This window comes from Tursiops truncatus, chromosome 11, assembly GCF_011762595.2.
Source record: "Tursiops truncatus isolate mTurTru1 chromosome 11, mTurTru1.mat.Y, whole genome shotgun sequence".
Lineage (NCBI taxonomy): Eukaryota > Metazoa > Chordata > Mammalia > Artiodactyla > Delphinidae > Tursiops > Tursiops truncatus.
In genome coordinates, this window is record NC_047044.1 from 100,438,030 (window position 1) to 100,462,943 (window position 24,914).

General features: G+C 46.7%; 1 protein-coding gene across 12 annotated transcripts in view; it reads left to right on the plus strand.

Moving 5' to 3' along the window:
• The window catches only part of ERC1 (ELKS/RAB6-interacting/CAST family member 1), a 390,663-nt gene that overhangs the window by 350,225 nt on the left and 15,524 nt on the right, over positions 1-24,914 (plus strand). For 8 of the 12 annotated variants that reach the window (XM_073789251.1, XM_073789255.1, XM_073789254.1 and 5 more), the window contains 2 exons: positions 7,270-7,458; positions 8,146-8,745. In XM_073789251.1, coding sequence (XP_073645352.1) covers positions 7,270-7,458; positions 8,146-8,415 — 459 coding nt within the window. In that variant the 3' untranslated portion in view covers positions 8,416-8,745. Of the gene's footprint in view, positions 1-7,269; positions 7,459-8,145; positions 8,746-10,987; positions 14,207-24,914 lie in introns of those variants that run through there. The other 4 variants (XM_019925892.3, XM_019925893.3, XM_019925896.3 and 1 more) reach the window with 2 other exon arrangements.

Below are 24,914 nucleotides of genomic sequence, written 5' to 3' on the forward strand. Positions count from 1 at the left end.
AGTAGGATTCCTTGTACCGAATACAATAGGATAGGTTTTAGCTGAATAAGGAGTAAATAGGCAAAATGCAGTTAGCAGCTCTGTAGTTCAGATTTCAAGATTCATTTTATTCTAAACTCTGTTTCCTATGTCCTTACAACTTTGAGTACAGAATATTTGTCTCCATATCTGGGTCAAGAAATAGGAGATGTTTTGTTTTGCTGGAGTGGTAATGCATGCTTAAAGGAAAATTGACAACAGATTTCTGAGTTGTAAAACTAAGAGGAAATGATCACATTTTATTTTTTAAATGATTCCCACTGTTTTTTTCATGTTTCAAACCTTTTGCCGTTTTCAGAGACACATCTAACTTTAACAAACCGTAAAGCTCTTTAAATCTGAAACCTTTGGAGAGAGTTTTTACTTTTAGAACCCAGCATTTCTCTCTGTGGTAAGATTTCTGATTAATGTTTATTGATCTCATTCACCTAGTGTCACCACACCAAACTTGGATCTGCTCACCCACTCGCAGCAAAGCCAATCTACTGACACCGGGTTGTGGTGAAGGAAAGTGCAGCGTTTATTGCAGGGCCCGGCAGGGAGAACGGGCAGCTCGTGCTGAAAACCCACACTCCCCGACGGCTTTCAGGGAAGGGGTTTAAAGGCAGCGTGTGTGAGGGAGAGGGTCACAGGACGCATGATCAGCTCGTACGCAGTTCTCAGATTGGTTGGCAACAAGGTGAAGCTTCGAGCATCACCAGTCTTCCAGTTTCAACCGGCCTGGGGCCTACATTCTCTGATGGTCAGTAGTTTTCATCTGTGGGGGTCTGCTTCCTCTAAAAACAGCTTAGGAACGTGTGTCAGGCCTTTATCCGTATCTTCCAGGGAACGGGGAGTTTGGTGGCTCTGCTGTGTGGCTGGTGTGCAGTCTGAATTGTTACCAGGTTCCTGACCCAGAGCTCTTCTCTGCTTCTGCGTCTTCACATTTCCTGGTCATTCCCTCTGGAGTCAGCCTCCTGAGACTCAGGAGAGGGCTGAGAGACGAAAGCAAAAGGCTTTTACTTCGAAGGATGTAGACACAGGGGCTTGCACATGGTTTCAGTCCCCCCTTTTCTGTGGTGCCCCTCACTCTCAGGGGAACGGGTTCAGAACGAGAAACGGAATAAAGTTTCCCCTGGAGAGGTTAATCACAAACTGTCGGCAGAGGAGGTCAGTTTTAGGGGGACTCGGTTTCACTAGTGGCCCTGGATGTGAGCTCCTAGTGGTGCTTACTCACTTGTTAAAGAACAGTGAGGCAGACTTCATTCAGGACCATCGTGATGGGTTTAGGGGCCACTGCAGTGGGGTTTTGCAGTGAGGGAGAGAGAGACAGTGCCTAATTCTGAATACAACAAGGAAAAGTGGGAATTTACAGCCAAGGAGCAGGTGGGGGTCAGTGGATGGACACTTCCTAAGGAGGAAACATCAGGGATAGGGGGAGATTCCGGCTAAACCACCCTAACTGGATTCTTGCCTAAGGCAGGCAGAGTGATCAGGGATAGTGGGCGATGAGGGACCCCGTCAGATACAAACCAACTTAGAATTCCTGGGGGAATTGGACAATATAGAGATGAACATGAACGCCCAAAAGTCAGGGCCCAGTTGAGAAGAGAGGTCAGGGGAGCCTGACCCACATTTGGTCAATGAGAAGACCTCTGTCCCCAGGTTGTAGATGAGGGGAATGAGAAAGTTCTTTGAACCTCAGGGATTGCCTGGTTAGTTATTCCATCAGCTAAACAAGTGGTAATAGTAGGTCATCTGTAAGAGATGCTGAGGAAGGGACCCTGCTTAGTACAGAACTAATATTCTAAGTACTTAGTAAACATTTATAGCATAAGAAATGTCATTCTGGGTTTTGTATTTGTCGTGACTTTTTGTTTTGGAAGATAAATGTAAGACAGTCCCATTCTATAAAGTTTGTTTGAGGAGTCAGATAGACACACGTGAAAAATGGTTCTGAAGTGGGGGTCAGGATTTGGAGCTCTGAACTTTCTTGCCTTTAGCTTTAGGTTATATTTTTAACTTTTCATGAAACTTTAGAAATTGACTTCCCCCTAAAAGAGATTTTTCTTTTCAAAGACTGTAGCCCTCTTACTAAGCACAAACTCAGGCTAACGCTGCTGAAACTTTCCAGATTCCCGTTGTTCACAGTAAGGTTTGTTTTCTGATGAAGGTCGTGCAGGTGTATCTCATGAACCCTTCTGTAGCCCGGCTTTATATCAGTTATTATGAGGGTGTGACCTGAGAGGCGTATGTTTATCCAGGGTCTCTCTTGCAGGAGAAGTATAAGATAGAGGGGTATTCTCGAAGGCATATTTGTTTTCAGCTTGCTAGGATTACAAATGAGTAAGGACCATAACACCAAAAACATTTAGGGGGTCCATTGAGTATCCTTCTGTTTGTGCTCCAAATGGGAAGGCTAAATTAAAAGGTTGGATCTCAGAGACCACTAAGAATAAACAAGTTGTTGAATTTTATAACCTTATATGTGAAGACTACGTCAAACTAGGCCTCAAATCAAGGTAAAGAGGTTGATTTAGCAATTTAAGGGTCTGCCTAAAGTAAACTTCAAAACTAAAGTTAAAACAAAGATAAATCCTGAATATACGCCTTTTACTTCTTATATACACCCAACACATTAGTTCCATTATTTCGTGATTTTTTTTTAATGCAGAACAGGACCACATCTCGTTCTTAATATTCCTGCCAGCAAAAGCTGGCTGTGGCGTGGCACAAAGGCATCCACTGAATGTTTGTTAAGCGAATTACATAATGTTCTCAGTGTCAATATGTGTGATTTGATACGCAGTATATCTAGTTAATGTAGCAAAAAATATCATGACAGTTTACTATCTTTGTTCAAAGAACCACATTCTTGCACAAAGTAGCTGCATTTAAGTGAGAAAGCAACACAAAGGTCCAAAACTTTGTGAAGAGACCCAGTACCGTCCTTCATCTTCCTCATCCTCACGCACACCGCAACCAAGAAGGTGAAGTGAGTTCTTGAGAGAAAAGACTTCGAGGCTAGACCATTGAATTTTATTCCCTTGCTTCCTTTTTTACTTTTCAGAGTTTAGCTCTCTGCTGGGGCCTCTGGACAAGAATGTCATTAAAAGAATAATGTTTCTGGGAAGTTAATACGTTAGTTGTTCCAGGACTTCTTTGGTGAGCCTACACTGGGGGACAGTGGTGTAACGATGACCCAGTGAGAAGTCAGAACTGCTACTGGCATTTATGCAGTAATCCAGGGACAGCTGAACCTGCCTCCGAGGACTTCCGCAGATAGACAGAAGAGTAAGAGGATTTTGTAGCGACAGAGGAACCATAGTAAATATAAAAATAATTTGCCAGGAACACAGTAAATGATCAATAAATGTTAGCTTGAAAAACAGTGGCATCTTCCAAACAATAAAATATTAGTACTGCAAGGGCAAATGCCTTAAGTCCCAAGTGATATTCAGTTCAAGGTATACCTTTCCTCTCAGAATGAGCTCCCAGAATGTGCCGTAACCAACCCACCTATACTTAGATTAAAGATCTAGTACAGAAACAGTGGAGTGGGGAGAAGGGGGCAGACCATGGAATTGACTGGAGGGGCCTTTCACTGAACGTCCCATCCTGGTCCAAGAACATGTGTTCCCATGTCTTAGATGAATGGGTTGCAGAAACGGGATGCTGTAGAATTTTCAGTTGCAATCTGTATCGAACAATAGAGGAGCAGCTGGTCTGTCTTCCAAAAGATCTCTAGCCATCTAACCTGCTCGAGTGGAAGGGAGGTTAAAATAAACACCTTCCGGAGGTCACTGTCTTCCATCACCATGTGTCATCAAATGCTGGCCTCTGAAGCCAATTTGAGGGGCTGATACATAAATAAATCCTTGCAAGAAGAAACAGAGCTTTCAGTAAGTCCACCAGAAAGCTCTCATTCCCCTTCATAATTTAAATTATTTTCCTTAACAGCTCCGTAAATGTAGGATTGGGGGGATATTGACATTTTGGCATTATATTTGATAAAAGCAGAGGTTATCTTGACAAGTTCATTTTTTAACTTCTTTATGCCGAGAAAAAGATAGGTAATTCTAATTCTGCATAGCTGTAGGACTGATGTGGTCTGACCGCATTACTGACAGCTTTGGGTAGGACTTCTTGCCAGTGTACTGAGGTTGTATGTGGACAAAAGACATAACCTCTGGATCCTGTAAGGCATCCTCTTCCTACTTGGCAAGTGTCCCTCTTCCCTCTTGAGATTAGGCAGTGGCAGTTCTACCTTGTGGGAAATGCAGTTTCTTTTCTGAGTGGCCTGCCCAAGTTAGATGGGGAGAAGGAAGAGATAAGGACATTTCCCACATGATTGACATGGTTGAATGTGTCCCAGAGAGGCCACGGTGACTTTTTTTTTTTTTTTTCCTTGATGGATAGATTTGAGAACTGTGCTGGTCGGGCAGTTTCATACACTTTCACCGAGTAAGCTCTATAGTTTTTTTGTTTTGTTTTAAAAAAGCGACTCCTTTTGACATGAGAAGAAAGGGCATCTTGGTCATTGCATGGAATGAATTTTTATCCTCGAAAAATTTTTCAGATTCCATCATTTTTTAACTTTTCAATTGGACTTTGAAAACTTTCAGAGTGCAAAACACTACCTATTTTGTAATCTGTCAGCACCTCAGCATGAAATACATTTAAATCAGTTTGAGATTCATCTCTGATTAAGAACAGGGACCTTAAAAAGTCCACTTTTTCATTCCCAGTCATACAGCAGTGAGCTAGTATCTTTCCAGATTCCATTTTACTGTGAAAAATTTGACCTCTCCACTACCACCATTTATCACATTGTCTTCTTCCTCAGAGCTCGTGCTTTTTTCTGTCAGTTTTCCAACTCAAACAGTAATTACCTAAGATACCAGCTCTTTCAGCCTTGCAGCCCAGATGTGATGGCAACTATACACAGACACACACACAAAGAATGGGAGTAAGTTGCACAAATCCAATGAAAATCCCCAAAGTGATTTTTTTAAATCAATGTGTCCATGAAAGAAGCTGGAGGCCAAGCTAAAAACACGGGAAATGAAATAGGGCTGCCGTGTGCGGAGGCATGAGGGGTGTGGTAGGAGAGCCGTGGCTAGACAGTTGGGATATTGACGTGCAAGGTGAACATGCATTTAAAGGAGTTGCCTTGAACTTGCCTTTAAAGATTCTGCTTTGGAACTCTTTCTAAATCTTCTACACTGTGAATGTGCATTTGTGGCCAGGAATAAAATACAAGTCTTTTTTGAGAGATTAGTGTTGTTTGTAGAAAGCTATCCAACTTCCCCAGTCTCCAAATCCTCTGCAAAACAGTCTCGTCCTTCTGTGGTTGGCAGTGTTGATACCACGGGACTCGTACCACGAGCCTGCTGATTAGGGGTCCCTTACAGAGCCCAGAGCCTTCCACCCCAGCCCCTGAATGTGTAACCTTTATCCTTAGGGAATTGTGTGTGTGTGTGTGTGTGTGTGTGTGTGTGTGTGTGTGTGTGTGTTTTAAAAGCAATAATAATGCTGAATGTGTTCACTTTCTCTGGTTTGTCTAGACAGGCTCCAATTTCTATATTGTATTATATACCACGTAGGCCTAAACTCTGAACTCTGATCTCTCTAGTAAGTTAAAGATCGTTTTAGACACTAAGCCCTGGCTGTTCCCTCTCTTAACTATTTTATGGAAATAGTATTAGAAACAGAGGAAATGTGATATATTTATAAAGCGACCATTAAAAATCATGTTTTCCAGGAATACGTAATGTGAATAGTACTCACAATATAACACTAAATGGATAAACAGGGTATTAAGCAAAACGTGAAGTATGATACTGTTAAAAGTTGATTTATGTAAGTTTATAAAAAGACTTGGAAGAAAATCAGCAAAATTTTGCAAGTGGTATTCTTGATGGAATACCTATAGGCTATTTATTATTTCTTTTATATTTTCTCCCATACTTTTCAGAGTAAAATATGCATTGATTTCACAATAAAAAACATAAAACTTTATTTTAGAAACTCTTAAAAGGAAAGCAGCAGGGGAGTCCTCTGAGGCCAGGAAGAAATCAGTGTCACTGCTGAAAGTAATACCAGGCCTTGTTTCTGTTGACTTGAAGATGAGTGAGCTCCTTGTCCATTAGGTGGGTCAGAGGTGTCCTGCTGGTGTAAAGTGCCGGCCCGGTGACACACAGCAGGTGCAGACCCTGCCTGTGAGCCCTGGGAACGTCTGGGGCCTGCCAGCATCTGGTGGGTTGGCGGCTCCCCCAGCTGCTGTGTGTCAGGCAGACGCTGTGCCAGCGTTTCAGCGTTGGAGAGCCGGCCCAGCTCTGCCTCAGCCCCTCAGGCTTGCCAGTACCGAGTGTCATCGGGCCCGAGAGCTGCCCGATGAAGTCATCTGTCCTTTGATGTGCTTTCAGAGGGAGCCGAGGTGACAGTTACCCATCCAGGGTAAAGGGGACACAAAACAGAGTCAGCGCAGGACTGCTACTCAAGAGAAGAGGCCCAGCGCCACACTGGGCCCGGGCTCAGGCCCAGGGCTCTGGCGTTGTGTAAGGATTTATCTGTCACCCATTAAAAGGAGGATCGATGGCCTCGGCCCAGTGAACGAGGGAGCTCCAGCCAGGAGGCAGATCTAGTCATGAGTTCACTCACCACATCTCGTGGCCGAGAAAAACACGCACTTTCTCCAGAGGCAGAACCTTCCTTCCATAGTAGGAGGTGAAGGAACACACGTAGCATGTGGCATCAGGCTTTCAGATGAGCACGTTTCACTAGGAGTTTTGGCGGTTTTTTTTTTAACATCTTTTTTAGAGTATAATTGCTTTACAATGGTGTGTTAGTTTCTGCTTCATAACAAAGTGAATAACTAGCAGTCTTTTGTAACCTCCTTGTAAATAGATGGGATGAGCAATTGTGAAGTAACTGGAGTCTTTCTGTATCAGGAATGCCACCTCTGCAAAAACAAGCTCACCCTGTGCTTGATCTCCAGCCCAAAGTCAGAACTGCATCTCGCGTTGATGTCCATGCCAGTGGTCCCCACGCAGCCCCCAGAACAGTGGGTGGGTGTGACCGTGTACACGTGCAGGTGTATGGACCTGCTTCTCTCTACAGTCCCGAAGACTGCGGTAGTGATTACAAGAGCTCTAGTCTTGCTCCGTTTCTTTGCCTTGGGAGGCATAAAGAGACTGGAACTTCGTGTTTCAGATTGACCTTGACTTTCCTCATTTTTTTTCACCTCAGATCATCCAGCCCCTCTTAGAACTTGACCAAAACAGAAGCAAACTAAAGTTGTACATTGGACACCTGACAGCCCTCTGCCATGACCGAGACCCCCTGATTCTTCAAGGACTCACTCCACCAGCTTCCTATAACTTGGACGATGACCAGGCAGCATGGGAGAATGAGCTGCAGAAGATGACCCAGGAACAGGTAAGCCTCTCACCTGAGCTCTGGCGACACCCTCACAAAACTCAGCTGCTCTGTAGGTTGACGCAGTAGAAGCTGCCTTGGAGTATTCGGGGTTCAGAGTCAAGATTCTTAGCAGTGGTTGGCTCTTCAGTAGGTATTAGGAGCTACCATTTGATGTAAGCCCCACTTTATTCTTCCCTCAGTGTAACTTGCCAAAGAATCAGAAAGGGCTGGTTCGGAAGGGAGAGGGTTAAGGGGAATCTGTTATTTCACAGAACTGATGGCCACTCGTGACTGTGACCACGGACAGGAAGTCTGAGTTGGGGATATTTGGATGAGGATCCTTGACAAGTCAGCTGTCTCTAGGGAACTGTGGGTCACAACCTACTAAGTTTTTCAATAAAAGGACCATTAGATGAATTAGTTTAGGTTACCCTCTTCTGCTCCACTTTCTGTTTACTGTTGCCTGTAAAATCCATTGGTTCTCTTTTTTCCATGTCGTGATTTTTTTAGTTCAGTAGAGAAAATGAGAAGGCTAAAAGGAGGCAAAAACCATGAATAAAAGAAACAAGGAGAAAACGGGGTGAGGGCAGACATGGAAAGTAAAAGAAAGAAAAATGGAATAAACACTGAGAAATAAAAATAGAAAAGAAGAAATGGAGCAGCTTTAGAACAGTAATCCTAAGCTGCTTTTGTTCCCGGCCACAGAGTGGGGTTGATGGTGTCCCAGCCCCTTGTAGATGTGATCGTGCCATCAGTCTGCTGGAGCTCTGCACCAGCGTGTCAAAGCTGTGCACCGTCTTCCAGCTGAACGTCTGTTCACCTACAACGCATGAGCGGAGGCTGTGTCGCATAGGGCACATCCTGTGGTGTGAGGTTGCAGGGAGCAGTGACGGCCGCGGGTCGAGAACTGCACGCTGGGGTCAGGGCAGGACTGACTCCCGGGTGTGGACATTGCCTAAAAACAGACCCATTTAACGGCCTGTCGGTCACCCACCTGATTTGTGTGATGGAAAAGGTAAGGCCGACCTCTCAGATTTAGCGTGTTGCCATGGAAATTTTAATTTCTTTCTTCTCAAAAGAGGGAGAAATTTAAAGGACAGAATTAAATCGAATTTCTAGTAGCTCCTTTTGATATTAATAACCATGAAGTTAACATGCCACTGGAAGCCCGCTGGAAACAGAGCACACAGCCAGTTAATTTTAGAAACTCCACTTCAAAATTTTGCAGAGAGACAGGGCATCTTAAAGCACGAACAGTGATGTATCAAAGTTTAACTGGCATTAAATTATTTCTTTGTGAAACAACTTGTCTTTGAAATGAAAAAAAGTATTTTGGCTCAGTCCTGTTTTCCAAATATGCCTGAATGGAAGTAATCAGTCTTTCTAAGGGGAAAAAAAATACCTTCAGGGTGAGGCCAAGGTAGAAAATCTCAAGCTAAGAGTTTTCCAGAAAGTTTTGGGTGAAAAACCAGGAATTCAATAGAAGGCATGCCATCCCACATGTTATCATCCAAACAGCTTTGCTCACATACATGAATCATGTTAATATTGTCACGTTTCCCCTTGGCTGAGAACCTGCTTCAGTTACTGAAGTTGTTGCATGAGGCGTGTGAAACTGTATCTTCAGCAGCAGCCCTGGAAAACCTGGGGAGCAGGTGACTAGGGTCATCTGTAAAGGGGCACAGCAACTAACCACACCTTCCATCAGCCTCTCCAGAGCAGCTCGAGTTTGGTGGAGAAACCGACCCATTTTCTGCCACCTCTCTCCAAGTAAGATTTTAAGGGAGTGGTGCAGGCTGTCGAGAAAGATGACCTGTGATAATACAAAATGACTTGCCTATTGTGAGCAAGGTTTGACTTTACTTTTTGAAGCCCAAGAAACATTAGATAGAGATCACCGCTAAATATGCACGTTGGTTTATTTTGCGCGTGTGTTTTCTTCGGGGAGGTAGAGCCTTCTGCACTCGACGTTTGTGTTACTCCACTCTGTATGTCCCATGCGTTTCACTGCCACCGTGCTCCCCTCGGTCACACACCCCCGTGAGGACAGGACAAGAGCCTTGTCTGTCTTTTTCAGCACTGTTGTCTGTACGAAGAATAATGCCTAGCACATAGCATCTGCTCAGTAAAGGTTTGTTTAAGGAATGAGAGAAAGGGAAGGAGAAAGGCAGGCAGGATACAGTCCGTGCTTGTTATCAAAGCACACAAGGCCTCCTTCCATTTGGCCTGATTCTTAAATGCACATCTCCCCTCACCCTGTCCCTGAAGCATACAACCACTGACAGTCTTTCAAACTGTTAATTGACTTACAGTTTTCACATTTGTGTCCCTCTGCCTGCTCTGCCCTTTCCTGCCTTGTGTCCCTGGGGAATATCTAAATAGGAATCTGAGTTTTTAAACTCAGCTCAGGCATCATTTCTTTTTTGAGTTCTTTCCTGAAACCCCAGGCCCAATGTGCCACTCCCTCCTTAGGGCTTCTGTATGACCTGTGACACTCGTACTTACTAGTTTTCATATCTGTCTTCCCGTTAGTCGAGGCTTTCTGTCAGCTGAGGACATGAACCATATCATTTTCATCTTAAAACTCGCACCACGTCAGGTACTTGGTACTTGCTTACTAACTCAGATGAGTGAGTGAATTCTAGTGAGTTCTGCGTAATTTATTACTTTGTATTTCATAGTTATGATTCTTACTCCCTAACTAGATGAGTTTCTTCACTGCCAGAACCATGTCTTGTATTTCTAAAGTGCCTGGCACAGTACTGTACGTGTAAAGAATGCTTATTAGTATATACCTTGCTGATGGTTTATTTGGTGACCCAAGACAGTTTCCTCAGTGCCATCCGGTAGCTTTGGATAATCTGACATTGATGTCAGGAGAACCACTCAGACTCCATCCTGAGTTATGACCCTATTATCTGCAACTGCCTGGCCTACAGAAATATTACTTTACATCTGAAGATTTCCCAGAATTGTTTTGTTTCCTTTGCCCTCTTAGAGGCTGGCTATCTTACCAACTAAATTTATGGGTTTGTTTATTTTTCTTACCTTATCGGCTTTTGCTTTATGTATCTTGAAGCTCTGTTATTGAGTGCATACACATTAAGGATTGCTATATCTTCTTGATGACTTGACTCTTTTATCATGATGTAATATCTCCTTTCAAAACTGGTAATACTCCATGCTCTGAAGTCTGCTTTGTCTAACATTAACGTAACCATTCCAGCTTTCTTTAGAATTGTGAGTGCACGATAAACCTTTTTTCATATATTTGCCTTTAAGCTGTCGATGTCTTTATAGCTACAGTGAGTTTCTTGTTGACAACATATATTCACCAGCCTAGAGGACACAGGCCTAGGGGGCAAGGCTGTCTCTTCCTCCTTGATTTCAATAGGCCAGGCTGCCACCCAGGGCCAGAGGGCTGGAGCTGCCACCCCAGTGGGCCTGGAGGACAGCATCCAGCCAAAGAGCCTTATTCTCAAGCCTTAAAATCTGATGAGGGACTTCCCTGGTGGTCCAGTGGTAAAGAATCTGCCTTCCAATGCAGGGGACGTGGGTTCAATCCCTGGTCGGGGAGCTAAGATCCCACATGCTGCAGGGCAACTAAGCCCGCGCGCTGCAACTACTGAGCTCGCGCACCTCAACAAGAGAGCCCGCGTGCCGCAAACTGCAGAGCCCACGCTCTCTGGAGCCCGCGTGCCACAACTAGAGAAGAGAAAACCTGCATGCCCCAAGTAGAGAGAAGCCCGCGAGCCACAACAAGCGCTGCAGCAAAAGATCCCGCCTGACACCGTGAAGACCCAACACAGCCAAATAAATAAATAAATATATATTTTTTAATCTAATGGAATTTGACCTGCTAGGTTTTGGACTTGTTTGGGACCCATGACCCCTTTCTCTTCTTTCCAGGGTCTCCCTTTTGGAATGGGAAAGTCTAGCCTATGCCTGTCCCACCACTGTATTTTAGAGCAGCTAACTTGTCTGGGTTCAGCAGGTCCACATTGAAATTTTGCCTCGGGATGAATCATGTTTTTTAAGTCTCAACCACACTTGATTTAGATGATATTTACATGAGATTTGGGATTTAGAGTTGATGCTGCAGCGGGTTAAGACTCTTGGGCTGTTGGGATGGGGGTGAATGTGTTTTGTGTGTGGGAAGAACGTGAGTTTGGGGAGTAGAGAAGGCAGGGTGTTATGGGCTGAATTGTGTCCCCTGCAAAGTTTATATTCTTGAATCCCTGACTCCAAGAATGTGACTACATTTGGAGATAGAGCCTTTAAAGGTAATTAAGTTAAGAAGAGGCTGATAGGTGGGCCTTAATCCAATCTGACTGGTGTCCCTGTAAAAAGAGGAGATTGGGACATACAGAGACACCAGGGCTGTGTGCTCACAGAGGAAAAAAAAACGTGAGGACACAGCAAGAACGCAACCATCTGTAAGATAAGGAGAGGCCTTAAAAAAAAACCAACCCTGCCAACACCTTGCTCTTGGACATCTAGCCTCCAGAACTGTGAGAAATAAATTTCTGTTGTTAAGCCACCCAGTCTGTGCTATTTTCTTATGGCAGCCCACGCAAGCTAATACCTTGCTAATACCTTTTTGAAAGATACAAAAAGCTAATACCTTTTTGAAAGATACTCTTCTCTGGGTATAGAATTCTAGGTTGACTTTTACAGATGTTGTTCCATTCTCTTCTGGCTTCCATAGTTTCTGTTGAAAAGTCTGCTGTATTTATGTGTGCTCCACCCCCACCCTCTCATGTTTCTTTTTTCTCTGACTGCTTTCAAGACTTTTTTTTTTAACTTTTGTTTTCAACCATTTGAAAATATTGTGCCTATTTGTAGTTTACGTTATATTTCCTGTCTGTGCTAAAATCCTTTTTGAGATCTCTGTGTCCCTTGGGCTTATGTTTTGTTGTCTTTCATTAATTTTGGAAGATTCTTGGCCCTTATCTCTTCAGATATGCCTTTCTACCCGTTCTCTCTTCCCTTTCTATATCTACAGTTATGTATTTGTTAGACCATCTGATATTGTTCCACATCTCTTCAATGTCTGGGGGCTTTTGTTTGTTTATTTGGGGGATTTTTTTCATGTTATGTTTGGAGATTCCTATTATCTGTTTGGATAATTTCTATCAATATGTCTTTAAGTTCATTTGCTTTTTTTGTGTCTCATTTTTTATTAAGTGGTAAATATTATATGTAAAAGAAACTGAGATTAATAACATTTATGTCTAGAAATAGGCAACTCCTCTTCTTCTGTCAGACCATTAGCATTTGGGAACTGAGTCAAGTCTGTAATTGAGCTGGGTTTGAGTTGCTTTCATCGCTCCACAGGCTTTAAATTTTCCAGTGGTGATTGTGCATTTAGCGCAAAGTCTTGAGTGCTGACTTTTCCTGGATTTCAGTAGCTCCTTCATTGCCTGCACCACAGGGCTCCCCCTTCACACTCTTGTCCTCTCCCAGTGCAGGCTGCTCTTACCTGTTAACGCTAAATATAGTTAAAGTTTTCTTTGTACCCAGTTGCATTTTTCTTTTATCATCTGCAGTGGCAACCAGTGTCCTAAACTGGTTTGCATTTTTACAGTCCACGTTTTTACCTTTTTAATATACATATTTGTTTACACGAACAATGTGCAGTATTGTTCAGTGTGATATAAATTTGAAATAAATGACATCATACTACTCAGGCTATCTCTCTGTTCATTAGTGTTTACTGAACCTGAGCCTTCTGGTCACTTGCTATTGGAAGAAAAGATGTTGCTGAAATTTTTCAGATAACTGTAAGTCTCATACCATTTTAAGTATGGCTCTGGAGCCCTAGAGAAACTTTCTTTGAAAAAGTAGATTGAGGTCGTGTCACAGTAGAATGCTGTAGTGGTACAAGGTGGCTAGAATGAAGAAAAAGGTTTCATTAGGTTCAGTTTTAGATTTAAACATCTTCTCTGTTGATTCTAGGACAGCCCCATATTTGACCACTGTCTGTTATCTTCCAGAATCACATCTCATAATTGAAATTCCAGGTCCACGTTTCCCACACCACACACCTTCTACAGAAGGTGTCTTCTTTTCTTTGCCAGGCCCTCTTGCCAGCTCCTGGGCAGGAAACCTTGTTAGTGTTTCCATAAATCTGGCACTGACACTGGCCTATATATTTGGTGGGACCAAAGATTCTGGTGTGTTTGCCAGGCTTGGATCAAGGATTCGGCCCACGTGGCCAGCATTTTTGGCAGGGCCAGGGCTGAGGATTCAGCTGGCATGGTGGCATTTGGAGGCAAGGACCAAGATGATGGTGCAGATGGTTGGGAGACTGGCTACATACAAGGAGACTGAAGGAATGAGTAGGTATATTGAAGCTCATGGGAGCAGGCTTGTTACTCCAGGAGGAGGAAGTAACAAATACAGAAGGGTGAAGGCAAGTCCGGTGGCGTTCAGCTGCTGTTGCAGGTGTCCGTATGGACTCAGGGTTTTTGACAGACAATAGATTTAGCTTTCTCTGTGTGTACATTTGTGTGCTCATCTACATGGATACATGTGTGTATTTCCTAGTTTTATCTGCTGAAGCACCTAGAAGCAGTGATACACCAGTAACAAGAAACTCACCTAGCTGCCAGCTCCTGGTTTATAGATGCCTTTTTTCACCAAAAGGAACCAGGGCTCCTTGGAGACATGGCTCAGCCTAGGACTGTGTGTGGCAAAGTACAACATAAATCCAGAGCATCTTATACCAGAAAGTAACGGAGTGTTCTAGGAGTGGTGGGGGGGTGTCAGAAGGACATGGGGGGGGACTTTCCTGATGGCGCAGTGGTTAAGAATCCGCCTGCCAATGCAGGGGACATGGGTTCGAGTGCTGGTTCAGGAAGATCCCACATGCCACGGAGCAACTAAGCCTGTGCACCACAACTACTGAGCCCGCATGCCACAACTACTGAAACCCACGTGTCTAGAGCCCGTGCTCCACAACAAGAGAAGCCACTGCAATGAGAAGCCCCCGCACCGCAACGAAGATTAGCTCCCGCTCACCGCAATTAGAGAAAGCCCGCACACAGCAACAAAGACCCAACACAGCCAAATAAATAAATAAACAAATAAATAATTTTTTTAAAAAAAGAAGAAGGACATGGGAGGCTCCCAATAGCAAAATCTTCAGGAATTTGAGCAGCAAAATTAATAATAGTAACAAATTACAGCCCACTGAGTAGAACAGGAATCTATGAGTCTGTACTAGTGTAGAGAAACAGTAAGCAAATACATGGTGGGGCAGGGGCCATGCCCTGTAGCAGAATGCCAGCTAATACATGGAGAAAGAGTGGCGGAGTTAGAGAATCACCACTTGGCAACCATCACAGTAATAACTGATTTGAACTGGAATCATCAATGAACGTGAAAACCAGTGGGTGAAAGTTGGTTGAGGAACAGGATATTTGCGTAGTCTAAAAGTGTCTCTTCACACACGCACACAAAAAGTTATTTCAGTCAATTAGCACAAAATCCTTTTAGTTGATTTACGTTGGAAAAACTTGGCGACACCATCTAAACCCAAATGACTGAAGGTAACGTCACCTGTAGTGGGATAAATGAACGTTATGTCTTAATTCTAGGTATTAGCCAAATGGCACATATGTTGCTGAAACTTCCCCCAATTCAGCAAGCACAGAGACATTAAACGTGAGAGGAAAAAATGAAAAATTGTACTTTATCAAAACTTTAGTTCATCAGAAGACTGGGAGGAAATATTCACAATGTATATATTGAACAAAGGACTTCTATTGAGAAGATATTTTTAAAATCAGAAACAAAAAGACAAAACAACATAATTTTAAAATGGGCAGAAGACTTGAACCAGACAGTTCACAAGAGAAAACACACAAACCAAGCACACGAAAACAGTGCTCACATAAACGAAAGCCACAGTGAGATAGCAGGGCAATTCCAAGAAAATGGCTAAAATTCACCAAATGTGAATTTTACACGTCCACCAAATGTCCACGAGGGTGTGGAGAAGCTGGAACTCTCCGTGCAGTGGTGAGGATGGTCCAAGGCTTTGAAAAGCTGTTAGGCATTTTCTTTTTAAATTAGATACACACCTGTCCTGTAACCCAACAATCCCACTCTTCCTTATTTACTCAAGAAAAATGAAAACACGCCCACAAAAAGATGTGCACAAAATTGTTCAGAGCAGCTGTATTCGTAAAAGCACCAAACTGGAAACAACCCAGATGTTCATTAACAGAAGAGGTTTTTTTAAATTATCGTATATCATATAATGGCGTACTACTCAGCAACAAAAAGGAACGAACTCTAATACAAGCAACTTGATGAATGAATCTCAAAAACACTGTTAAGCAAAAGAAGCCAGACGCAACAGAGTATCTGATTAATGTCTGATTCCCTTCGTATGGCATTTCCAGAGCAGGAAGACCTCATCTGTGGTGATGGAAACTAGAACACTGGGCGCCTGTGGGAACTGACCGAAAGGGGTCCCAGGAATCTTTCTGGGACGGTGGAAATGTTCTGTGTTCCGGTTGGTGAGATGGTCATGTGGGCGTAGATATTGATCAGAATTCATCAGATTGTACACCCTGATGTACCGACATCTGTGCATCTTGCTGTATGTCAATGGTAGTTTAATTCAAAACGAAAACAGAAAAGTCACACCCCATTTCCAGTCTCCTCTCGAACTTTTTGAAGCAGGTCGACTGATAGGCAGATTCTGCTGAAAAGCTGAAAGTGGAATCTCTCCCTGGAGCACACGTCCTTTTTCCACCACGAAGGCCAGCCCCCTGACGGCCGACCACGCTGGAACGAGCCCTCACTGGCCAGCTCGCTCCGCGGGTCACGGCTGTGGACTCCAGCCCCTTTCCCAGCACCCAGTCCAGTTTTGACCTTCAGGGAAGTATCGTTGCACAGCTTGGCTCGGACCTCGTCGTCTCCTCGGAGCCCGTCTTCCATTTGTCTTCTCGATTTTGATCAGTGGCTGCTTGGCTTGTCCCCTCTCTCTTCAGGGCGGTGAGTCTGGGATGGTTGACGCCGGGGTGGCACTGGGCCCTCACTCCGGGAGCTCGTGGGTCATCAGTCACGACGTGACACTCTTCTCTCGTGAATGCATCTGCACAGATCGTCGTAGCCCCCAAGTGGGCCACGTGGACACGGGAGCTTTTGGGGGCAACGGGGAGAGAAAACAAGAGAGAGAGAAAAGAGAAGAATGGGTTCTTTATGGGCAGCAAACTCTGTCTTGGTTCCCAGCCTGCATGTTTCTGATCTGGTTTTCTTCTCTTTGCGATGTTTGCACTGTTTCCTCGGCTCCGACGTTGAACTCTTGTCCAAAAAGACTAAGAGCAGCAGAGCATGAGAGGCTGAGCGAGGCGACCAGCGATCCAGCAGCAAGAGCTGCAGGCCCTGAGGACAGGCGGGGTCTGTGCCTGACTGGGCTTGGGGATGGAGTGGTGTGTGTGTGTCTGTCTGTCTCACGTTTATGAGAAAACCCTGTGGGGCAGCCTCACTCTTCCTCTCCCCTCTGCTCTCACGGTCTGGCACTCTCCCTTCCTGACAGCTTCCATTAACCTTTTCATGCAAAGAGCAGAGGATCCTGCCAGCTGGATGTTGAAAATCTGGCAGACAAGAGATTGTTCTGAAAAGGAAAAAAAAGAAAAAGAAAAAGAGGTAGAAGCGCTGGAAGACCCCACGAGAGAGGACAGGGCCTGGCCAGCTGCTGGCTTGGGCCCTGAGACCCTGAGCCTGCTGCCTGACTTCTGGTAAAATCCCCTAAAACAAGGTTGCGGGGAGGAAGAGGAAGAGAGGATTTGAATGTAGAGGAGGTGAGGACCTCGCTCACACAGTAGAAATGACACAGACATAATCCTTCTTTGCAAATCACTCCCGGCCTGAGGGCAGCTGAATGGTGGACACAGGAAAGGCTACACCTAAGCAGGAGCTCACTTAAAGGCTTGGGGCTGAACGTGCTGCGTCACCTTGTTTGTGGAGAGACAATACTGCATTAAGAGACTCAGCTAGACCAGAACTGTTTTGATACAAAAGATCCCTCCAGACCGTCTCCTCCCTTCACTTATCTCAGAGAAGGGGATCTGCTGTTTCTCTCTTGTCCACAGTCTCTCCCTCCCCATCCCGATCCTTGTCGCCAGGGCCTCTGCCCACAGCGGGCCGGGGCTAAATAAAAATGAACATGGGGCTTCCCTGGTGGCGCAGTGGTTGACAGTCCACCTGCCGATGCAGGGGACACAGGTTCGTGCCCCGGTCCGGGAGGATCCCACATGCCGCGGAGCGGCTGGGCCCGTGAGCCATGGCCGCTGAGCCTGTGCGTCCGGAGCCTGTGCTCCGCAACGGGAGAGGCCTGCATACTGCAAAAAAAAAGAACATGAAACACCTAGTCTGAATTCAGGTCTCCTGTGCCCTCAGCTTGGCAGCAAAGAGGGCAGGAACCTTTAATTTTGTTTCCATTAGCTTGATCTTGCACTGGGCCCTTTAGAGCTCTGAAATGGGAATATGGAACATTTTTTAATTATGAAGCTCTGTATTTATAGAGCTCTTAGTGTCTTTTAGCTGCCCTGTGTTTTTCCTTTGTGTTGAGAGTATTCCCACGGAAGGAGGAGGTCAGCGCTTGTGATTCCCCGGAGCTGCCGCAGGAGCAACTAGTTACCATCTTGGAGTTTTCATGAGTCTTGACAACTCCTACAGTCCAGCACATTGACTTACAGAGATAATGCAGGGAAATTTACCCCTGCGAACGTCCAGAAACTGGCCCGGGGCAGGCACTGCCACCCCGAAGCCCGTGGAGCGGAGAAGCCTTGGAGACGGCAGTTTTCCCGTCTAGTCAGAGCTTTGAAATAAATTGTCCTTAGCTTTCCTCAAACCACTATTTAATTCTTTACCAAAGATTTGGTGGGACAGTCTAGAAACAGAAGTCACTTAAACGTCTAGTGGGCAGCGTCCAGCATGGTCCCAGCCACATCTCTTCCCCAGGGCACCTGCACAATACCAAGCTGCATTGTCACGCTGGCCGTATGTATGTACAGCAGAATTCTTAGGGAAAACCTGTGTGAACTTCAAAACAGGAAAAGGTGTTGGGCCACAGCCCTCTCCCAGTTTACAGACGGTGTTGCTGTTCCCCACTAGACTCCCTGTGCCCCCTGACCTAAAGCGCTGCTTCCCCCAGAGAGGGGGGAAATACTGCCACAGCCTCCCTCCTGGTGTCCCCTCTTCCCAGTGACCCAGTCCCCACCTGCTGCTGTTCTGACTGTTGTCCCTATTACTCGCTGAGCCTCTAAGCGACTCTCCTGCACCTCTTGTAAGAACATCAGGGCGGCTGGATCAGTGAGGTTTTTCTCCCTGAACCCCTTCTAGTGCTAAGTGGGAGAGATGGGACCAGGCCACACTCAACTTGCCACTGGGGCAAGTGAAGATGTGTTTCTGATGCAGGAGTTGGGACGCAGAAGGCGTCTTCCAATATATAAAATGTTACAAGTGATGGTTAAGTTTTTTGATGGTTAGGTGACACTGCTCACCAACAATACTGTATTAGTTTGTAAGGCCGCCACAACAAAGTACCACAGACTGGGTAACTTAAACAACAGAAGGTAGAAGGTAGAAGTCCAAGATCAAGGTGTCAGCAGGGTTGGTTTCTCCCGAGGCCTCTCTCCTTGGCTTGCAGACAGCCGCCTTCTTCCTGTGTCCTCACATCGTCCTTCTTCCGTGCAGGTACATCCCCGGTGTCTCTGTATGTGTCCAAGTTTCCTCTTTTTCACAAGGACACCAGTAAGATTGGAGTGGGACCCACCCTAACAGCCTTATCTGAACTTAACCACTTTAAATCACTTCTCCAAATACAGTCGCATTCTAAGGTTTGGGGGTGAGAGCTTCAACATGTGAGTTGGGGGAGGGCACATGACTCAGCCCATAACATTATGGCCAGTAGCCCATGGGGCCTCCTGGGGCCCTAACTACCACTTAAGTAATTGTTTCAGTGTTTCCAACGACCAACTTCCAAGCAAGCTCTGGAAAGAGCCTTCCACATAAATCCCAGGGGCCGCCTATCAAGAGGCAGGGCGTGCTGGAGAGCCTTGCCCACATCCACTAATTACAGAATCCTCCCTCGGGTGGGGGGAGGTGGGGATGTAGGGCTGCTGGTGATGTCAGTCCAGAGTGCCCTGTGACACAACTTAGAAACTGGACCTTTCTTTAAAAGCTGTGTAATAGACACAAAGGCGTAAAGTCGGAAGCAGATGCTTAGTGAACGAATGAAATCAGGAGCTTTCTGGAGTGAGCTAGTGGCATTCTTCTGCACCGTATAAATGCTATCTTACTGCTTTGTCCACCTCTTTTGAAAGACCACTTCGGCACAAGAGAAAATGCCCCACCTAGCGTGTGCTCCTGGTGAAAGGGAGCCTGTGATTTTAACACTGAAGATAACAGATCTTGCCGTAAATTGAAGAGATACTCAAGTCACCCTAAAAATCAGGTTTTGACGGACGGGATTTTTCATGGGGTTCTTTTTAAAGATAAATAGTGGTTTTAATGTTATCAAACTAAAAAAAAAATAACTTTTTCTAATAGAAACTCTCAGCCAAACTTCAATGCTAGGATCTCACTGCCATCCTGAGCAGGCTGTGGGCAGCTTAAGGCGGGGGTGGGGTGTTTGATGGGGCCCCTGCCTGACGGTCACTGGTTCCGTTTATTCCTTTGAATCAAGCATCTCTCCGAGGTTAGTACCTTTCTAAATGCAGGCGTTTCTAGGAAGGGCAGCACGGTGTCTCCCACGTTAGCCTGCCCAAGGCCCCTGAACGTTAGGATAATAGGAACGGTGAGTGGCTGGGAAGAGGAGAGTTGAGAAGGGAACAACGCTGCCACATTAAAAACCAGCTTAGTCTCCACTGTGACCCGGGCCTGGTGATCAAGCATCATCGCCCTTAGGGTGCGCTGATGTCGGCCTGTCGCACCGCTGAAGTCCACAGCAGCCCTCTGCAAGTGTTTAGCCTAAATTTGAGTCCACAGATATTTATTCGTAAGATTAAGTTTAGCACACGTGGGCGTCAGGATGCACCTCGTGGGAAGGCGGGGAGTCACCGAAAAGACAGGGTATCGAGTTTTCTGGAGCGCCCTGTGATGAGAGCCAGACAAGGAGCCAGGAGAGGAGACCCTTCCGACCCTCCGGCCTCGGGAGCTCAGCTGGGTCCCGTGTTGTTCCGTCAGGGGCAGCTGCATTCACTCAGCCTCATCCCCTGCCCCTGGCGCTTTGCATGGGAGGGAGCTGAGGCGGCACGACGGGACTTGCCTGGGAAGATGAAGCCGAGTGGCCAGATGGGGCCTGGACGTTTCCCTCCATCCCAGACCTGTCCCCACCACATCCCCCTGTAGTCCCCGGGAGAGAAAACCCCCTCCGCCTGTCAGAGGACACCCCCGAGACAGGCGTGTTCTCGGTGGTCGCGTTAAAGGGCTGCCGGGCGTCGCCGTCGGGCTCAGGCCGCGAGTGTGGAGGGAGGGCTGCCTGTCTGTCCCGGGCCCCGTGTGCCGACCAAGTACTGGGACTTTCTTCGGGGAGGAAAGTGAGCAGGAGGTCATTAAAATGCCTGTCCGGAGATTTCTTTGGCCTCTCTGGGGCCTGTGGCTTTGCCAGCCCCGGCCTGCTCCCCGCGCGGTCGGCTCCTGAGCTCTGCCCTGTCTGGTGACACGGGCCGCGGGGTGGCCGGAGAGCCGCACGCAGGGGCCGCTGGGCCGTGTGACGGGGGCGGTCCGCGCCCCACCCCGTCACCCCCCGTCTCCTCTTACCCGCGCAGAGCATACTTGCTCACTGGGCCGCTGCTGAAGGTTGAGCCCGCCTCCCTCTCCAGCTGCTGCTTCGCGAAGCTCGGGGACCCCCCTCTGCAGGGGCTGGGAGAAGCCTCCCGGGAGTGCTGTGCACTTCCCTTCTCACCGCGGCCGTTCCTGCCGCGTGGAAACCACGCTGTGGGAGGCCGCTCGGGCCCTGCGGCACCGTGGCTTCGCCCACGCTTTCCAGGGGACTGTGCTCCCCGTGTGCTGCGCCTTGAGCGTCCGCTGAGCCAGACGGGACTGGAAGGTCCCTGGGTCTCTCCTCTCACCCTTCTTCACCTAAGGAAACACGACTGCAGAAGTCCCGAGCTTTAGGGGGCCGAGGGAATATTTTTCTTTCCAATCCAGCTTTGCCCAGGAGCTTTCAAATCACATCCTCTTCCCTTTTGCACCCAAAATTAACCGTCCAGACCCTGCCCCACCAGCCTTCTCCACGTCAGCACAGGTGCCTGTCCTCGCGTTGTGCCCGTACATGGTCCTCCAGACGATGGTCGTGTGTACCCGGGGGTCACTCAGAACAGCCCACACGGCCCCGGAGCCTTAAGCGGTAGTGGCACCCCTTCCCTGGCCCTTCTGCATTGCTGGGCCAGGAGCTTGTAAAAGGTCATTTTGTCATCTCACCACCCAGGGAACGTCAGGTTGGCACTAAAAAATAGCAAAAACAAGATCCATGGTTCCCTGAGGGAGCCTTGCCAGTCTCTCCCGTCACGCCGGCCCTAGAGTCGGGTGCCACGTGCTAGACATGGAACGTGCACTGCGCGCGTGCCGCTGCAGCGGACCTGCTCAGCCAGGGATTCATGGGCGTGGGTTGGCTGTGTGCTGGTTTAGTGCTTAAATCTCAGGTACAGCAGAGCCTTGTTCTTGTCGTCCTGATGGCCTCAGCATTAGATTTCTTAGTTGTTTGGGTGGTTTGTTTTCTGTTTTTGATCCTCTGCATTTGACACGTTTCGTTTCTGAAAGCCAAACCGAACATGCTGGCCTGGCTGGCCTGGCCTGGCCGTGTCCGAGATTCTCAGAACCCTGCTGCTGCTCTGATGGTCCCTTTGACAGAGAGGGACATTCTTCCCCGTGTGGATAACTACAGGCTCTTAAAGTGAATGTCTCTACTCACGTCAGTTAACGGGTTTGTAAGAGGTGGTGTGAGGTGTTACCAATGAAAATTCTGCGTGGCAGGAATTCTGCTTCCCCATTTAAACCTCCGTGCTTTCTCCAGCCTCCAGTGCTGCCCCAGCAAGTCTGGACTGGGGAGTGGTCCGTCTCTGCCTCAGGACGCACTGCATCTAAACGCCCCACGCACGTGGGTACCTGGCTTGCTCCTTTCAGCTTTATTGGGATACGACTGACAGATAAAATTGTAAGATGTTGAAAGTGGACAGTGTGATGATTGCTATACGTATACATTGTGAAAGGATTCCCCTCATCAAGTTAATTAACACATTGATCATCTTGCATTACTTACCTTTTTTAAAGCTCTACTTAGCACATTTCAGTTACACAATACCGTGTTATCAACTGTAGTCACAACTGGTTTGTTGTTTGAACGGGATGATACGTCAGATTCCTTTGGTGTTCTGCAAGGTTTTTACACAAGAGAGGATTCCCCGTTCTTTCCCCCCCCACCACCATTCTCTTGATTCTTGAAATTTAATGTATAGGAGGCCAATCAGCCCAATGTAAACCTCCTACTGGGTTTGGGGGGGGGGTCTCTTCCCACTTTTATCTTTTGTAGCCATGTCTTCTGTCTCCTCCTCTGTTCACTCCCTTCCCTAACTCGTTCAGAGAAGGTATAACACCTATATCAAGACAGAACCTTTCTGGAAAGAGAGTAACCTGGGAGGTTGAATAGCACAAAGAAGAGCTCAGATTATCTCAGCCAGGGAAGAATACTTCAGGCAGGAACGCATCCAGCATTTTAGAAGTGTCTAGACCTAAGTAGGTTAGAAATTAAGACAGTATGTTAGTGACACCTGCAAGTACAAAACAGAATTATCAGCAAGCAGAAGTTTGTGCTGGTTTATGTGCAGATGACCGTCTAAACCTGGACTGTGGCGTCACGGTGCCCGGTTCCAGCGCCTGCTGTATCCAGGTGTTAGCAACCTGTGTTTTGGTCCCTAGATCCGTTGACCCCAGTTCACCTGGGTTCACTCCAGGTTGTTGACTCTCACAAAACCGTGACCGACACTAATCTTCAGAAGATGATAAGTGGCAGTGACATGCCGACTCTAAGAGGGCCGGTGGTTAGCCAGCAAGACCAGCTTTCTTGTAAAACTTGCCTCTGAAGCAAGAGAGATAGCCTCTTTTTCTCTCTGGAGCACTTGTGCATCTGGAGACAGCAGTTTGGTCCCTGACCGCTTGCTGTCAGGGCGTGAAGGACGAGCCCCAGGTTTCCTGGGGTGCACGCTCCATCAGCCTAAACTGCACCAGGCCCGTCACCTCGCCTCACTTTAAGGTTGGAGAGTTGAACTGCGGGTTCTGTTAGCTCCCTTCTAGGCTTTTGGTTCTCGGCCTGCTTTTAGGTCTGGTAGTTCCACTGTTGGATATTTTGTAGGGGAGGGGGTTGGTGTAGAAACTAAATTGTGTGCTTTGTCCTAGTACAGAGTCACGAAAAACCCCTCTGCCTATTTCCTTCGGGGCTAGGGGGTGGCCAGTACCACACTGCAGGACTTCCAGTGCCGCAGCCGGGAAGCAGAGAAGCTCTTGGTTTGTTTTTATCTTTGTTTAGTTTTTAACCATTGGAAAATCTAGCTCCCCCAGGGCACATGGCAAGCATTCATTCAGTAACTGTTTAGGGAGCACCCCCTGCGCGCCAGGCTTAACGTGCTCTTGGCACTACTGGGAAGTCAGTTATGATCTTCATGCTTCGGGAGGCTTTAGTGCCGGGGCTTTCCTCCTGCCTTGCTACCTGTCGTGAGGTGAGGGAAGGAGAGGAGGAAGTTCCTTTATTTCACCAATTGAATCTTGAGGAAATCGCCGTGCAGAGGCCTGTTGCCATCAGTGGAACTGACTGTGGATCCCCTTGGTGGAATGGACTCTGGTTTTTATTGCATCGTTTTGTTCCAGATTCGTCATGGAGGAGCAATGGCACCTTGTTTACTTTTGGCCTAAGCAACAACAGTGTTTCCCTCTTTAGGAAGACAAATCCAGACCCTGCCGGGCAGAGGGGTTCATTGCAAGGCAGGGAAGGGGGAGGGGAAGGCCCAGCAGCAACTTCACCGTCACCACCGCATCCGGTCATCTTGCAGAGTCCGGGCAGGGTGGCAGCTGCTTCAGGCTCTTAACAGTAGGCAGCTGGGGTGGGGGGAGACCTTGGGAAGGAAACTGGGAGATTCAAGCTGCAAGCTCGGACTTGAAATACAAGGAAGGGAGGGCCTTGGAGTTTTTCAAGGGCAACTTTCATTTTCCCTGTTACTAAATGCTAGAGGGATTCTACAGAGCAAAAAAGTGACCCAATTCCTGTAGAAAAGTAAATGAAATATTTACTGCCTGGGCATGAAATCTCCACCATGCTGTCAGGTCCCTCTGACCATGTAAGTTTTATGTTTTATTCAGCAGATAATTATGACAAAATACATTGCAATTTATTCTAGTTGTTCAAAAATCCAAACTCGGGGTGTTTCATGTCTTCATATCTCCTGGGTACATGTAGTTAA